The 17,598-nt window shown below is 32.6% G+C and overlaps 2 protein-coding genes across 7 annotated transcripts; one reads left to right on the top strand and one right to left on the bottom strand.

Annotated features, from left to right (window-relative positions):
- Positions 1–1,061: 1,061 nt before the first annotated feature.
- Positions 1,062–2,809, top strand: SETH3 (Sugar isomerase (SIS) family protein). The gene is made up of 3 exons (XM_028059373.2): positions 1,062–1,845; positions 1,922–2,145; positions 2,413–2,809. The coding sequence occupies exons 1-3, from the start codon at positions 1,189–1,191 to the stop codon at positions 2,567–2,569; spliced, it is 1,038 nt and encodes a 345-aa protein (XP_027915174.1). The 5' UTR covers positions 1,062–1,188; the 3' UTR covers positions 2,570–2,809.
- Positions 2,810–3,496: 687 nt separating this feature from the next.
- Positions 3,497–10,529, bottom strand: LOC114185542 (lysine-specific demethylase JMJ703-like). 6 transcript variants are annotated; one of them, XM_028073344.2, is made up of 11 exons: positions 10,249–10,529; positions 10,114–10,154; positions 8,991–9,063; positions 8,517–8,821; positions 7,545–7,616; positions 7,379–7,456; positions 6,738–7,250; positions 6,425–6,643; positions 6,097–6,258; positions 4,791–5,162; positions 3,497–4,566 (listed from the first exon to the last, which is right to left on the bottom strand). In XM_028073344.2, exons 4-11 carry the CDS (start codon positions 8,811–8,813, stop codon positions 3,742–3,744), a joined length of 2,538 nt encoding a protein of 845 aa, XP_027929145.1. In that variant the 5' UTR covers positions 8,814–8,821; positions 8,991–9,063; positions 10,114–10,154; positions 10,249–10,529; the 3' UTR covers positions 3,497–3,741. The 6 variants fall into 6 exon arrangements, with proteins under 6 accessions (XP_027929145.1, XP_027929136.1, XP_027929154.1 ...); XM_028073335.2 differs by having other exon boundaries at positions 10,114–10,165; positions 10,249–10,528; XM_028073353.2 differs by having other exon boundaries at positions 10,114–10,174; positions 10,249–10,528.
- Between the last annotated feature and the right edge of the window lie 7,069 nt (positions 10,530–17,598).

Consider the following 17,598-nt stretch of genomic DNA (forward strand, 5'->3'; position numbering starts at 1 on the left):
AGAAGCATCCTAATATTAATTAAAAATATTTATACAAACTTTTTACTTATGTGATGGGATCCACCCGGAAGTGTCCTGTCAGGTTAGCAGACAAAGATGACAGGTGTGCACGTGGGGCTTCTGCTTTTGGACTGACTTTGAACGGTCCTATCCAATGTGGGCCTCTCTCTCCCTTTTCTTAACACTCTTTTCACTTTCTTTTTCAAAAATTACGATGCAAGTACACAACTAAATTTCCACCTGGATTTCGTTTTTCTTTTGCTGCTGTCAAAATATAAACCCACAACTTATATTCACATTTATTCAAATCAAAGGAAATATAAATTTAAAAAAAAAACATAACAAAATTATCTTTTTTACTACCGGTGATGTTTGATAGAAAATACAAGCAATGTGTTAAACTGCACTAAGAAAATTAAGCATGGAAGGATTTTTCAAATATGTTGGACAACTTAGGGTTACTATTTTAGCGAAGTTGAGAATTTTATTAATTTTTAAGATTTTTTTCTAAGAAAAAAAAGGAGAAATATTGAGAGTAGAGAAATCTTACCATAACATAATCTTATACAAACTCTTAATATGTGAGATGTGATTGTGTGAACATACAAATGGAAAATTTATAAAGTTACTTAGCCCAAAGAGAACGAATATAACTCTGTACCCTTTAAATAGAATAACTCATCATGCAAGTTTAACACTTTTGGACATGGGCCTTTCCCCATTATCATTGTTATCCAAAAGTAGGAAAGGTTTTGACCAAAAACACACTAAGGTCTGATCAGTTTGTAAAAAATTCAAAACTTGAAAAGAAGTTGAGTAAAACTTGAAACGATAATAGAAAGATCATTCAGCAATTTTTGTAATAAAAAAAATAGAAAGCAAAATGGCCAAATTTATTGAGAGTGGGCCGTATGAAAAGTACTTAATGTAATTAGGCGGGCCATGGGATAGAAGATGGGCCTTATTGTATGGTCCATTTGTGAAAAGAATTAATTTTAATTTTAATTTTAGTTTAACGGCAGCAGCAACGCTCGTTTTGTTACCGCGTAAATGAAAGGCATCACCTCCATCAATGCTATTATATGAATCAGAGAAAAAGGGGAAGAGAAAAAAAAAACCTGTTTGTTTGATGTTCCTTTCTTGTGATCTGAAGGAAAAGCAATAGTCCTTCGTCACAAGATCGTCGCGATGGGTTCTCTTCCTTCGCCGGCATTCCCAGACGCGGCGGCGAAACATAGCCTTGACGAGAGCAGCCACATTGACGAGAGCGCCCTCACGACGCTGTTCAAGTCCCAGCAGAGCCACCTCAACTTCTTCTTCGAACACATAGACCACTCCCAAACCCTAGCCTTCACGCGCGCCCTCCTTAACGCCACAGGCACAGTCTTCTTCACTGGTGTCGGCAAGTCCGGCTTCGTCGCCCACAAGATCTCGCAGACGCTCGTCTCGCTCGGCATCCGCTCCGCCTTCCTGTCGCCGGTCGACGCGCTCCACGGTGACATCGGGATCCTCACCGAACGTGATGTGCTCGTCCTCCTCAGCAAGTCAGGCGCCACCGAGGAGCTCCTCCACCTGGTGCCTTGCGCGAGGGCGAAGGGCGCACTCCTCATCGCGCTCACCTCCGTCGAAGGTAACGCGCTGGCCGCGGCGTGCGACATGGCCGTGCATTTGCCTCTCCAGAGAGAGCTCTGTCCGTTCAACCTTGCGCCGGTCACATCCACCGCTATTCAGATGGTTTTCGGGGACACCGTGGCCATCGCGCTCATGGAGGCCAGGAATCTCACCAAGGAGGAGTACGCCGCGAACCATCCCGCCGGCAAGATCGGGAAGAGTCTCATCTTCAAGGTCCTCTTTCTGTTCCCTTGCATGTACATTTGTTTTCCCCTAATTTGTTGTTGTCTGATTGGAATTTGAATTGCAGGTGAAGGATGTGATGAGGAAACAGGACGACCTTCCGATTTGCAGAGAATCGGATTTGATTATGGATCAGCTTGTGGAACTGACGAGTAAAGGATGCGGATGCCTCCTTGTGATCGATGACCGGTACCGTCTGATAGGAACGTTCACCGACGGTGATCTTCGTCGCACTCTCCGAGCCAGTGGGGAAGCCATTTTCAAACTCACTGTGGGGAAGATGTGCAACAGGTAACAATCATCATCATATCAATACATGCGTACATACTACCTAGAAAGCTCATAATCAGAACAGAATTTCACAGTAAATGTCATTCATTAGAAACAAATAGGTAAAGAGCAATACTCAGATGCTGTGTTTTCTTCCATTCTAAGATGAAACTCCAATCTTGATCAGAGAATGGTATCAATAATACATATCATTCTGCATTCGAGTTATGTTTGATGCTTGGTTGAGGAGACGAGTATATAACAGTGAGGTTCTTTTGTTGATGTTAGGAATCCAAGAATTATTGGCCCGGAGGCTATGGCGGTGCAGGCGATGAAGAAGATGGAGGCACCTCCGTCGCCTGTTCAGTTTTTACCTGTGATAAACGATGAGAATATTTTAATTGGGATTGTGACCTTGCATGGTTTGGTTTCTGCTGGCTTGTGAATTGTGGTTTTTTGTACTAATAGATATATAATTGCTTCATTCTTTTTAGTTTTTACTTCGATTAGCATTGAATCCCACTCAATTTCAAGTGGGTTTTCTTGTGTACTGTATCATCTCTAATAGGATTCAGAAGCATTTGTATTACCCTTTCTTTTTCTCCTAAAGGACTTTGATTATTTTTGGAATGTCGCACCTGCCGACATTGCGGGCATATTTATATTACCTGTTTTCGTGCTGTAATTATTGATGTAAAATGTTTGACCTTTGATGTTTCTTATTTTCTTCTCAAAACAAATGGGGTGGTGGGGAGGGTAGCAAACAAATTATGAAGTGACAGCATCCATCGATGTTTACACATTTTCCCCAATTTCTGGCTTTTTAATTTGAACAGAAATAAAACAAGAATGGAAGTTCTAAAATGTTGTTGATTCGCATCTGTCCGAGTGTCTGAGGGTATTTGGTCTTTAGTCGAGAGTAACGTTACTCGAAGAAGAACGTGCAATTAAACAACGTAAGGAATGAACTCTTCATTGTCGCTAAACATAAAGTGACCCTGTATGATGATCATATATGCTGTTCAAGGAGAGACATAGACATTGCAACTAATTCTGAGAAATTAAAAAACTGCTAAGCATATATTTGACATTCTTCAGACATCGGAGCTCAATAGTTCTCAATTTAAAGGACTTGAAAAAGAGCCTTTGGCCACTGTATACGTAATATACGTCTATTATGTTGCCATTTCTGATGACTCTAAGTACTGCAATTAAACACCCATCAAATACTGCAAAAATGGTTGTGCACAAATCCTGTTGAACAGAAACATATATAATTTGTACAAAAATAACAACAGCCGAATCAAATTTAGCAATTTAAAGTTATTCAACCATAGCCAATCTATAAAAGAAAAACAACTTCGGCGGAGGGTGCAGAAAAAAGGCAGAAACACCAAATATACCAGATAAAGAGACAAAGAATGACAGTTACAAAAACTCAGGATACAATATGAACCAAAGGACCTGCAGTTCTGTCTATATTAAGTTACAAGGCAATTTTTTTGTAACTATATCTAAAGTATACTACGATGGATGTAGCATCCAAATTCCTACACTGATAAACCTACGAAGAACTACTGATATCTTTCCCGCTTGTAGAAGTTAGCCATTAGCTACTTATGCAGCTTCAGAATCCGATGACGAAGAGCTACTCATACTATCAGATGAAACATCAAGTAACTCATGTTCTTGTAGAAAAGACAAATATCTTAAGTTTGTAACCGGAGCAACATTAGATGCTTTTGGATCTTCTTTCTTTGAAGTTGTTACCTTGCTCCCAACCTTCTCCGTATCAATTTTGGTGCCAACAGAATTGATTCCTTTCTTACCACTTGCACAGCTTGACCGAAGCAAATCTGTCTTCGTTTTCGAATGAGTGCCACCAGAAGTTTGCGGGACCTGGGAAACCACTTCATTTTGTTTCTTTTTGGAAAAACGTGAAACCGCTTCATTTTGTTTTCTTTTTGATGAATTCAATATTTCCTGCAATTGACGTCGTTTCTCTATTGATTCATTTGCTGCTGTCTGGGATATAGATTTTTTCATATGCAAGTCTTGGGAAGGGAAAGTTGAACCACAAACATTTTCTGGGCGTGGTTTTGATCTCACAGAGTTCAAAGTTAATCCGAGATACTCTTTGGCCCATTTAAAGACTGCACTTAATTTCCCGTCCAAGGCTTGACGAAGAACATTCAACTCACTGATTTCATAACGGAACAAGAGAATTTTGTTGCTCCAAGTGCAAGAACAAAAATGTTTTGCATGATCAAGACATGCAAACTTGTCATTTGAACATGAACACCCAACAGCAGACAAGTATAAATCACACAGGCAAATACTACATTCCCTCCTACAGGTGGCATAAAATTTTTCATCCATCCTTTGTGATACTAAAGAACTGGTAAGAAATTTCCTCTTCAAACTTTCACTCTGAATGCGAGACTACACAAAGGAAACAAAATATAAGAAGAATGAATGCAACCTGAATGAAGCAAAACAAGAAAATTATAAAATGAAGGATGGAGAGAAGGCCTTCAGAACTCTCTAATATAACGTCATTTCAGTTTATCAAGATAAATGATTGAAGAATTATTAATGATCAATGGAATTTGAAGTTGATAATAAACAACTTCAGAAAAACTAGGATATCGAGCTGAATGACTTACGTTGAAAGCTTTTGTTAAGAACTCATTTTTCTGATAGGCACCTTTATATGTCAAGCTGTCGGAGGATGTGCTCTTCATGCACAGACCAGTTTCCCATTGGGCCCTGACAGCTTCATTTGCAGCTCCTAATAAAAGCTTGTCATATGAAAGTAATGTCTTTTTCCTCTGTTCACGATAAAGCTCTACAACATTCTGTCCATGAAGCAGCCACTCAAGAGGAGCAAAACTTACTGCTTCAGAACAGTTGAAACCACAATCAAATCCTGAATGATATGCCCCAGGGAAGACGAGAACAAATTCACGAGGATACTGAACACAACGATATACAGGTATACCCTCTGCCTTCAATATGGAGCATGATAATTGCCTCTCCTAGTAACAAAAATTAGCATAAAGACCAACCTCAGTTTCACATATAAAAATAGTGTTTCCTTTCGAAACAACAATATATACCTAATATTTGAGGTGACAGGAATTTATCCATGCTGAATAAAAGTAGTTGAAGAATAAAATTTTACACTACTACTTTCTCTATCATAAATTGATGGCAACAATTATTAAAGTTTCAACAAAGCCAAAGACATATTACTGCAAGCAGAAAAACAAAGTTTGGCAAACTTGGAGCCTCGATGAGATTGGGCTTTATTCTGAAAAAAGGATTGTGAATGACAACAGTTTCAACAAAAGATTGAGCTGCTGAGGTTTGAACATTTAGCAGCAAGTGTTCTTCACATTTTTCAAGGTAAAAAGAAAAAACCCACAACTCAAGGACATTGCATCGAACATTTGGTATTGCAATAGCATTTTTATAACAATAACGTAAGCTATACTTAAGCAAGGGAAAACATAGATCCTATAAGTGAAGCCTTTGCTTCCTTCTCTAAGTGCTAGTAGGCCTATTGAATATCAGTTGACAAAACAAATGAACATACAATTATTCTTCGTTGAAACCTAGGAATCAGCTACTACAAAGACTGTTACTTTGTATTGTCAATGAAACTTTTGACATTCACTAGATGATATAAAGAGAGGAAATATGACAATAAACATGTGGGATGGAGAAACATGTTCATAAATGGTAATAGATGGGAGATACCGACAGGAAATGGGTGGAATTAGTATACAAATAATCCTGCAGAATCAAAATCCACCCGACCAACAATATGATGTTTATCAGAAAAGCATGCATGGATTCATATTGAAAGGGTTAACAGAAGTCACATGAGAAATAAAAGGATGTTAGGTGCGCATCGCAGTTACTTTTTAAAGAACAACAATTGTTCATAACAAGCAATCATATTCTCACCATAGTGTCATGCATATGATGCTTTCCTGCATGCAAATCTGGTAGATACTTTTTCCGAATTGTTTCAAAGTTGACAGCAAATCTTCCTGGGACGCTATACCACACTTTTGGTTCACCCAGATGTATGTACGATAATGAGTATAAGTGGTGTTCTTCAACTTTCTGTTTACGTCAAGTGATTGGATAGAGAAGTAAACAAAAAGGATTCATTAATCAAATTTGAAAATCAGTCTGGAAGTTTCCCCCAGAAAACTATTAGGAGATAGAGATAGTGAAAACAAAGATTTGATATGCATGCAATTATAAGGTAATAAAGCGATTGTATTACCCAGTTGACAGCAGAGAAGCACATTCCCACACTAACATTGGGGGCAAGGTTACATGAAACATCAGGGCTTTCAAACGAAAGAAGGGAACCTGAAAGCATATTATTCAAGTTCCATCCAGATTTCAAATATTCAGGGTAAGAGTGTGCCCCCACAGAATCGGAAACTTTAGGAAATCCACTGCTAAATATTCCAGCCTCCAACTTATTACAACAAAGCACCTAGCATGTGATCAATTAGAATTTCAGAATGAATCAAAAACTGAAGATGGAAAAAGCACTGCATACTGCATATTGAATTTATTCATCAATATACCTCAATTTCTTCGGAAGGATTTTGAACAATTCGGCCATATTCACCCTCAATATTCTCCACAGATGGTTCCGACTGCTGAGGAATAGCTAATTTTACATTGGAAGCTATGGATTTCTTCTTATCATTGTAATTGAAGTACTCGTTCTTAAACACATCTGCATATTCCTTAAATGTTTTGAGACTGAATTTAGGACCAGGTTCGGACTCACAATCACATTCTTCAACATTATGGTTATTTGGGGTGCTAGTGTTTCTTTTACAAAGCTGAGAGCCCAAAGCTACTTTTACATCTCTTTTTCTCTTGCTTTTTGTATTTTCACAAGCACTGGCCATAATTTTTTGATGTCCATCAATTCGCTGAATCTGAGCAACAAATTCAGACTTTTCCCATATGTGTTCTCTCTGAAGAAAGCATGGTGGTTTCCAGCAAGTAGGAGGAACAATTCGGCAAATTCCATAAGTTTCTGCTTTGGAACGTACACTTGCAATATATTTAAGCGTATCTTTGAATTCCTTCATAATGTACATAATTACACAGATATTTTATTCAACAATCACAAGAATCCACATTTGAAAACATAATCAAGATGTGCACAACGCGACACAACGAAAGCATACAACTAGACCTAGGTGGTTGGTACCTCTTCTGTTGGGCGAAAGATAGGAGCTTCTTCCAAAGCTTCTCTTATTGCATCCTTAGGATGCCACCTTGCTGTTACCTGATTCAAGACTTTGATAAACAAACAAAAATAAAGGATGCATGGTCATGCCTACTCCAATGTGGATAGGTAAAGTGAGGATACATACCTTCACACAATTACTGCAACTAGGACATCCACGTATGGTCCCCTTTGGACGAAGAGGATTTAATGGTAGGTTCTAAAAATGAAAAAAGAAAAAAAATATCATTAATTTTCTTTATCGTCAGAAAATAGAAGAGAAACCAGTCATGATGAGATTATGCTCACAAAAAGCAAACGAAAAATTATCAAGTCCTGCAATCCAGAGCCAAACCAACACAAACATCACACAAAACAGTTTAAATACACTATTTGTGTCTAAATGAATCCTAATAACTATGTAGAACTCAAAGAAGATAAGATCAGAAAGATTATGTTCCAATTGTTGTAAGTTACCCACCATCTAAGGACATATGCGGTGAGGTATCTTGATTCTAGTATTCATTGTTAAACAATTTGAATCATACGATTCTATCATTAAATGAATCTCAAGTGAATTTGAATCTCCCAATCAATGAATAAACTTCATTTTGTATCATTGATGTGAATCACATAAAAAACAAATACTTTTGCTTTTACTTTTCTTTCACCAATTTTCACAAAAGAAAATGAAAAATCATGTAAGTTTAAATTGTTAAATCAAAAGAACTTGGAAGAAGGCTTCTAAACTTATCCTATTTGATTATTTCATTACTTCATTTGTCAATCACTCAGCCAATGGATGCACTCTGTTGTTTCATTGATTCATTTCCATTCTTTTAAAATAGAGACTTCAGAATCTTCTATAAAACTAATAATTTGTTCTCAGACTTATTACATTAAACACTTAAACTATACATCATGTGATATATTTAAAGTTACTTTTCATTAACTTCAAATACTACAATTCAAAACAAACTATGGTTACATTTCCAAAATAAGCTTAATAGTTCCCAATTTGAATCTCAATTTAATAACTTGTCTAGGACTATGCCTTTCTAGTTTGATTTTCTTAGCAATCTAACCACTAACCAAAAAAATGCAAGATTCCCAACTTAACCATAGGAAGATGCTTTGTGTGAGATTCCTCAGGCTTGTGGTTGTTGCTCAGGTCCATGTTTATCCATGGCCGATGCATAAGACCCTGCCTATAAGCATTAATGTCATTCGTCTCAAGTTCAGTCTTCATACAGTTTGGCTCTTGTTCAGATGCAGATGGAAAGGTTGTAGATTTATCATTTTTCTTGACATTTCCACCCTTTCTCAAAATGAAAGATGTGAGTGATACAAAACCAGGGGGCACCGAAAGATTTTCGTTCTCCCGAAATTTGGGGTAATCATAACCTGCTTCTTCCATTATTATCACTGCAGGAAAAAGCCAAACAAATATTTTCTAGAAAACCACTTTTTGCACCAATAATTCTTTGAATAGAAAATGAAATATTAGGCAGACAATTTGCTATCCCGCTAGTATTCTTTATCATTCAACAGATTGAACTTCAAACCAGTACAACGGCTCTTTAAAACACCCAACCTTTCAGTAATCAGGATAAGAGAAGATGTCCAGAGAATAGCAAGGTGTCCAACTCAAGATGTTACTCAAGACTCTGGAAGGGGAAACAGAGAACAATAAGTTATGGACACATATCCTTCAAGATTCATAAAATTCTTATATTTGCATAAAACATAACATAAATAAGAGAAAAAAAAAAGCCTGTTTAACACAAATCAAATACTTAATTAAGTGTAAATTCATAATCATACATTCATAAGTTTTAGAACGTCAATAAATAAAGTCATAAATGACAGACATGAAGATATGAACACAACCTGACAACCCAATTAGACAAACAGAAGCCAACAAATTGCTCATGGACAAAGCAAACAGAACCAAGACATACAGAGTTGCAGAAGAACATAACAGAATTGACTTAAACTGAGACGAGCTCAAACGTGGCTGAGAAGAACTCCGAATGTGACAGAAGCTCTGGTCATGATGGATTTTCGTCCAGCAATGTGGGAAAAGGCTTGAGAGGTTGAACATGCAATCACAACAAAAATAAGTGTTCTCCTCTTTTCTCTTAAGAGTAAGGGCTACAATTGGAAGGGTTTGGAAATCAATTGCTAGGAAAAAAGGAAAGAGCGGAACCAATTGATGGTGCAGGCCCACTCATTCTCACTCAGGCTCAGAAATTTACATCACTCCTTTGTAGTGTGAATGAAATTGAGCTGAAAATGAGGGGCGGGTTATTCTAATTAAGAATTTCTCAAGGTAATGTTCAACCCTACCAAGTAAGAAGAAAGTATAATGATTTCCAATCTTCTCCGTATTTTTACTGTCTCAGTGAGTATCCAAGATGAGAAAGTAAAAAACCCATCATTTTCAGCCCCTCTCCACCTTTTATAATTCTACCCTCTATGACATGCACAGAATGAAACATAAACAATTGGAGTTTTTGACCTACTTCCAATAATCCTTACATTAATCATCATAAACATGGATTTCAAAGAGAACCCCCAATGGCGAAAAATAGCGTATAACACGCGCTTAGAAACGCAGAATGAAAAACACAAAAATAAAAAAACTGAAGTAAAAGCTTACAACTAAGAAGCATTCAAACAATGTACAAAAGAGAAAGATGCAATTTTTTACGTACCCAGAATGTCGAAATACAGAGATTGCCCCAAAACCAGATTCCTGCAACAAAACTGAAGAGACTAAAGTAGCATGCAACCAGCAAAACAAAAACAAAAACAAAAAACAAAACATGAATTGAGAAAGGCAAAGTTACCGAGAGGAATTGCTTAAATGATTAATGATTTGTGAACTAGAGAATGAAAATTAAAAATTGAAAGGATATGGAGTCTTCTCTCCCCATCTTGCCCGAACCCAAAGACTACGGATTATCAAACCCTAAAACTAAGCATTAAAATGTTTCGGTTAAATGAAAACCGGCAAGTTGGTAACAAGGGATTCGCAACTCAGAAAATGGAAAGGTGAATACTAGTAACACACGTTGTCGTGGGTTTCATGTGACCTACCCAAAAAAAAAAATGCTTTAGTAAGTTCTTCTGTTCAAATTTTGTTAAATAGTAGTGAAATGTTCATTATTATTGTAGGTAGAACAAGAAGAAGTGACCGTAAGATTAAATTGAAAAGTAATTACTATGAATCAATGCAATGACCTGAACATGGAGAGTATCCCAGTTTTTAAGTAATTTTTCTCCATTTTTTTGGACCCACAATTCTTTACAATTAATTATGTTCTTATTCCAACAAATTCTGATAATATTTAAATATTATTATATTAGCCTTGAGAACAAGTTATCAAGTAGTTTGAGTTTCAAAAAACTATTTTCCCATGATAAAGCAAGTCAACCAAGTCGTTTCTAATTCGATTTGATTAAATTTTACCTTAACAGAAAATATTAAGCAACTAAAACAATTTAAAAGTGGGGGACTTAATGACAAAAGAAGATTTAAACTAATTTTTTTGACACATGCTTACCTAAATTTAAATATATTTGCATATAACTTTTCTTTTTCATATAAAAATAATTGTATTTAGAGATGCCTTGAATATTAGTTGGTTAAGTAGGGAAAATTAACATTAAACTAATTTATTTTTTTACCATAGGCACTAAAACCTATAAAGTATGAAGAATGATATGATCTTCCACATTTTTACTACTCAAATCCAATTGACTAATTGAATTAATCAATTAGCTGTGGAACATCCTAACAAACATAATTTTACCTAAAATATGAAAATGCAACTACATACTGTTTTATTTTCAAATCCATTTAATATATATTCAAACTACATATCCATATAAAATGGGAAAAAATAAGGAAAAAAAATAATTTTTTTTAGTAAAACATGAAAAAACCATGCGTTATTGTATCGAAATATGATTATAATAAATTTATAAAAGCAAATTGTAATATTATTTTTTACCATCATGATTAATTACTTTATATTAAAATCAATTTTAACTTAGTTAGCCTTCTTTTAATCCCTTATATAAGTAATCTCATATTAGTTAAGAGGGAAATCATGGAAGTGTTGGAAAAATGTCAAATGTAAAAATATAAAAGAAAACTTGCAATGAACATCACTTGATTCACACTAGCACCATAAAATCATATTGGCACTTCTGGGAAGACTTGTAAATTATTAGTGTTTTCTTGAAAATCTTCGTGCTTTGTCTTGTTATCTTCCTCTAATGTTTATTATTATTTTTTTAACTCTTCATGACAAAGAGTTAAATCCATTTTGTTGTGATTACACGTAAACAACAAAACTCTCTCTGATCAATATTGTTTATATTTATTTATGTTTTTCCATCCAATGGTAGTATTTTGCGTCCATATTTAATGTTTGTTGTAGTTTAATTATACATAGTTTGTTTTATTAAGTATTCAAAAATATCTTTTGTGATCTGAGACTCGAATAAAATACTAATGAAGGTTATGTTTAACAATAGGGTTTGACTCATAGTTAACCTCTTGATACGAAAACGAGTTTGATTTTCAATGAATTGAATTTTAATATGAAAAGTTAGGCTAATTCTACTAAGGAACTAAGGTTCAAGAAAAGTTTTGGATCGTCAATAATATTAATTTGGAAAGAATTTGAGTAATTAGGGATGAGAACACTTTGATCACAGCATTGAACCAAAATAAACGAAAATATAATGTAATCGAACTTTGAAGATTGGATTAAAATTATGAATTATCTAAAGTAAAATTATTCGTTTTTCTTATTTAAAAATTAAAAACAAATATTACATTTAGGCCAAAACATTTTTTTCATTTCAAATAACTTGATTTTATAATATAAATATAAGTTATTTTTTGAAAAATATATTTAATAGGGGCTTAAACATCGTAATATTATGTTCGGTATTTATGTTATCATGAAGTTGGATATCTTTTTTAATATTTATTTATCTTTTTACTCCATCTTATAGGTGTGGAAAAGTAGGGTTGGCAAAACAAATCAATCCAATCTGTTTTGGCCCGCTGTTGAAAAATGAGTCAGAAATTGTAACCCGCCTCGTTGCAGGATGGGTCCGCCAGTTTGATGGATTAGACAAACCGGACAAAAATAGGCTGACAAGTTGAAAACTCCAATTCAATCTGTCATTTTGTTGGGGGGCTGGTGGGTCAGTCCAGTGAGTCAGTATGATTTTTACATTTTCTTTAACTTAAGTGAGTCGGTATTTAAGAAAAAAAAAACTAAATATAACCCCTTTTGTTAAATTGATGTTTTCTCATATGTAAAAATTTGGGTCCTTTTCCATCTTGAAATTTTTATATTTTTTTTCCTCAACCTTCTTCCACCTCCTGTTACTTTTCAGATGGAAGAAGACAATATTCTTAATTATACAATTCAAAACATATTCTTAATTATATAATTAAAAATATATTTCAGATTCTATACTTCATAATATATTAATACATTGAAAATCTATAAATACATTTTGAAATTTATAAACTGAAATATATTTTTAAATTAGAATCTAAGATTACATTTAGAATTAAATCATTTAGAAATCTATAAATATATTCTAGAATACATAGTCAAAATTATAGAAATGTATTATAAATTAGATAATCCAAAATTTATTTATGGATTACAAAATTTTGAAATACACACTATATTACATTTCAATTAAATAGAAATTTTCAGGACTAAAAGTAAATTTTAGATGGTATAATATGAAACATGTTTCTCAGTTTTACAATACCCAAATATGAAATATGGATATTTTAGATCTTTGTAATAACACCTCATGAAGATGCTGAAAAATATATCAAGGTGCAAAAAGTAATTGAGCATGGACTTTATAACTGACAGTCATCGGATTGTATTGAAAGCCTTTTTGAGTATTTCTTCCAGCACCTCCCTTCTGTCTTTTTGCACTCCCTTAAAATATTTTATCACCATCTCACCCCTAAATAAAATATATTAAAAATGATTCTCTTTCTTCACACGGACCTCCCTCTTGGCCTTCTCGCTGCCATCTCCTTCATCTTCCTCACCATAATCAATTTCATCTTCATCATTTTCACAGAACTATAAACACAATAAATTTCTGATTAGTTTATCAGAAATGCACTTTCGAAATCAGCAATACATACTAATTACCCAATCCGAAAACTTTTTAAAATACACTGAAAGAAGAACAAGAAGATGAGATGCACTGTAACGAGATGCACCCTCAAGAAGAAGAAGAAGGCACTGCTAGAAGCAAGGAGAACAGTTTAATTATTTTTTATTTTAATATCTTTTAATAAAAGCAAATGTGGATTTTCAAAACTTAGGGGTGCAGGAAGAAAAAAGGAGTTCTAGTACGTTTGTGTATATGCACTTTTTTCAAATTTGATATAGCTTATTTGGTAAGAGTTTCAGAGGTTTTTTCGAATGATTAAACACATTTTGTAGTGCTTTATTTAAAAACCTTTTCTCTCTATCATTATTGTTAATTATCGAAAACATATGTATTATCTGTGTTACCTTTTTATAATAACAAAAAATAATAAAATTATAATTATAAAAATAAAGCTTAAATACGGGTTTAGTAATAACTTTCGTTAAGTTTTTTAATTTGGTCATAATATTTTTTTTATTTTTTTTAGTTTCTTCATGATATTCGTTAATTTTGTTTAATTTGGTTAACACCGTTTAAATAATTAACGGATAGTGAACGGTAATTATTATGAAGTGTCATTTTGTGTTTTTTTTTAAATTATTTTATTTTAAAAAAAGTCTACGTGTCAGACTAATATCATGCCACGTGTCAAGATCAATGTTACGTGTCAAAGTCAATTTTTTATATTCAATTTGGTCATGATATTAATTATTTTTGTTCAATTCAGTCCCAATTTTTTTTTCAAATTGAGCAATTTTGTTCTTCTCCAAATTTAGATCAAATTTAACTTTTATATAAATATTATACTGATATTTTTTATTAAAATTCACATTTTTATTAAAAATTTATAATTTAAAGTTAGAGTTGATTTAAAATTAAAATGAAGAGTTTAAAGGTGGAGAATAACAACATTGGTTTAAAGTTTTAAGAGGTTAAAGATCAAATAAAATAATAGAATCGATTAATATAATGTTGTATGACATATGTGATTTTTAATAATTTATGTGATTTTTAATCTCTTTAAATTTTAAATCACCGGGTTCTTACCCATTTTTTAAATTTTTGTTTTAATTTTAAACAAAGTGTAACCTTAAATTAAAACTATTTAATAAAACATGTGAATTTTAATAAAAATATTAGTTTAACATTTATATAAAAATTATATATTTGATCTCAATTTTAAGAGGGACAAAATTATTTAATTTTAAACAAGATTGATACTGAATTGGACAAAAATGACCAATATCATCATCAAATTGAATCTAAAAAGTCGATACTAACACGTGGTACGATACTGACTTAACACGAAGACATTATTTTCAAATAAAAAATTATAAAAAACAAGAAAAAAACATAGAATATGTCGCAATTACTGTGCACCATCCGTTAATTATTTAAACGGCATTAACAAAATTGACGTATATTATGACCAAATTAAATAAACAAAAATTTTAGGACCACACTGAAAAAATTAAATGAAATTTAATACCAAATCAATATTTAAACCTAAAAATAAATATAAAAAAATTTTACAATTTGATTATAGGTTATTTTTATTTATTTTATAAATGATTTTTATTTATTTGACTTAAGAAAATAATTAAATTTAAAAAAATGGTTAAATTTGAAAATACAGTCATTTGAAAGATAAAAGTAAAAACAACATGAGAAATCATTTTTATATAATACCAGTGTTAACGTTTACTTTTTTATGATCTATAATAAAAAAAATTAAAAAATAATTATTATAATTATATAATTCAATATAAATATTTTTATAATTTTATTATAAATATTTTTTATTTATTTTGTTGGTAATTTTTTAATTAAATAATGGTTAAATTCAAAAAAAATAATCAAATTATAAAATACAAATATTAAAATTTAATGAAACGGTCATTTAAAGAATAAAATTATTAAAATATTTGCTTAAAAAATAAATATATACACCAAACTAAAGATAAAGAATAAGAATTATGATATTATAGGTGTTAATTGTTTTAACCAAATAATTAAGGGACGTGCTTGAATAGACTTCTGCGAAATATTTATAAAAGAAAAGAACTGAACAGAAAATATAAAATTAACTCAAAACGATTTACACAAAGTTAAAAAACAAAATTTTGAAAAGTTAATACGAAAGTAGCTTTTATAATTTAACTTTTACATCTAATTTTAATTTAAAATGAAATTAATATGATTTTTCTTTATGTTTGCCATTTTTTTAAATATGTCAAATTAACTCATATATATATATATATATATATATATATATATATATACTTAAAATTTGGAGACAATTGTTTCAAATTTGGTGTTTTTTCTATACTTATAAACTTCTCATTTAGTGTATATCTGTCGAATACTATTTAGTTAAACAACAATAATTTAGTGATAGTTTTTTATTTATTTTAAATTTACTGAAAAACACATAACACCAATAGAATCTAAGTCAAAAATTCGTAACAAAGTGACATTATCTCAAACTCAAAACTTTAATGCAATGTATTTATTAGTTTTCTTTTCTATCATATGTAGCTTATAATTCACAGTTGAAATTTCCAATAATGAATTTCTTAAGCCTATATTGAAACATTGACATGGCAAAAAGAAAACAAAATCATTGGCAACTGGACAAATTAATGACGAAAAAATTGAATAAGTGAAAACGTACTCATATGTGTGATTTTGTTCTACTATATTCATCACTGCTCTATGGACTATCTCCTACATATATTTATAGCATGACACATGATTGCAATATAATTTAATTTCACGTAGGTGATAGGGTTGAGTAGAGACCTACACATATCTACGCATATCTACAAGATTAATTAGAAGACAACAAAAGAGTATGATGAGGAGTTCAAAATTCGATAAATTCATATTCAATTTCCCATGCTCAAGTATGCTAATTGTAGCCACAACCAACATCATTAAATGTATTGCTACTATGAAGTGTCAGTGTCTACGTAGTTTTACCTAATTTCTTGTTCCTCTTACTTTAGTGTTACCTAATGGTGGACCAATCTAACTCATAATATATTGCATAACTTCTCACACCATTTTTTTTTTCAACCGTTAATTTCCTTGAAAAGATTATGTCAGAAATTATTCAAATTCATCTCTCAATTATGGACCTCATAACCTCAATTATGGCTATTTGATGAGTCTTTATCAGCTGAAAGCTTGGTACGTCGTGGATTAAGCAGTCTCAATGCAACATTCATAGGAACAGAGATGAAGTGAAAAACATAAAAAAGGAACAGAAAGCAAACCAAATCTGCGATGTTGAGTGAAAGAATCTTGTATGGTAATTGGGTCATAGCGAGAGACATTTCAATGTCAATCAATTATAGTAGCGACAAATAACTAACACACAGTGAAATACGTTAGAAATAATGAAAGAAAGAATCATATATATGACTAATCCTTCACTCATTAATGTTGAAGTGACTACCTACAGAAATAATGTGAGAGACAAAGTAAGATCTGAACTGAAGCTCTGTGTGTGCCTTGATCTCTGCCTCTTTATTTTACTTTAATGTTGTCGTGCAAAAGTTATGTATGTTTGCATCAACCACGTGCACTTTTTTCTTAGTGTTTTGATTTGTCATGCGATGTTGTGTTGTGTGTGTTGTCCATGCACTTATTAATGGATTTAGGTGTCTAATTTTCGTCTTTAAACATGAAAAGATGGAAGATTCCGTTTCATTTCTTTTCTCACATGGTTAACACATAAATCAAATGTACTTCTTTTCAAACTTGTTTGACGAAAACATTTCTCCTTCCTATGGTCGATTTACACGTTTGTGTTCTGCATTGTTGTTTATGGAAAAAGTTAATTAGAACCCTAATATCCTATCCTACCCACGGCTATGATATGTTTATTGGTGAGATATTGGAGAAATCGGGGGTGGGGTTTCAGTTTCAACGTTGCCTTTAAGGTAACTTGCTCTATACAATTTCTTAACATGTTTCAA

The sequence above is a fragment of the Vigna unguiculata genome, chromosome 1 (genome assembly GCF_037176805.1).
Source record: "Vigna unguiculata cultivar grain cowpea cultivar isolate G323 ecotype 2 chromosome 1, ASM3717680v1, whole genome shotgun sequence".
In the NCBI taxonomy this organism is placed as follows: domain Eukaryota; kingdom Viridiplantae; phylum Streptophyta; class Magnoliopsida; order Fabales; family Fabaceae; genus Vigna; species Vigna unguiculata.

Excerpts from the sequence above, each read along its gene's own strand:
- SETH3 (XM_028059373.2), top strand. The coding sequence starts at position 1,189 with ATGGGTTCTCTTCCTTCGCCGGCATTCCCAGACGCGGCGGCGAAACAT. Across the intron at positions 1,846-1,921 it reads GGAAGAGTCTCATCTTCAAG|GTGAAGGATGTGATGAGGAA; the intron begins GTCCTCTTTCTG and ends TTTGAATTGCAG. Across the intron at positions 2,146-2,412 it reads GTGGGGAAGATGTGCAACAG|GAATCCAAGAATTATTGGCC; the intron begins GTAACAATCATC and ends TGTTGATGTTAG.
- LOC114185542 (XM_028073344.2), bottom strand. The coding sequence starts at position 8,813 with ATGGAAGAAGCAGGTTATGATTACCCCAAATTTCGGGAGAACGAAAAT. Across the intron at positions 7,457-7,544 it reads GTTGCAGTAATTGTGTGAAG|GTAACAGCAAGGTGGCATCC; the intron begins GTATGTATCCTC and ends GTCTTGAATCAG. Across the intron at positions 6,644-6,737 it reads ATCCTTCCGAAGAAATTGAG|GTGCTTTGTTGTAATAAGTT; the intron begins GTATATTGATGA and ends ATCACATGCTAG.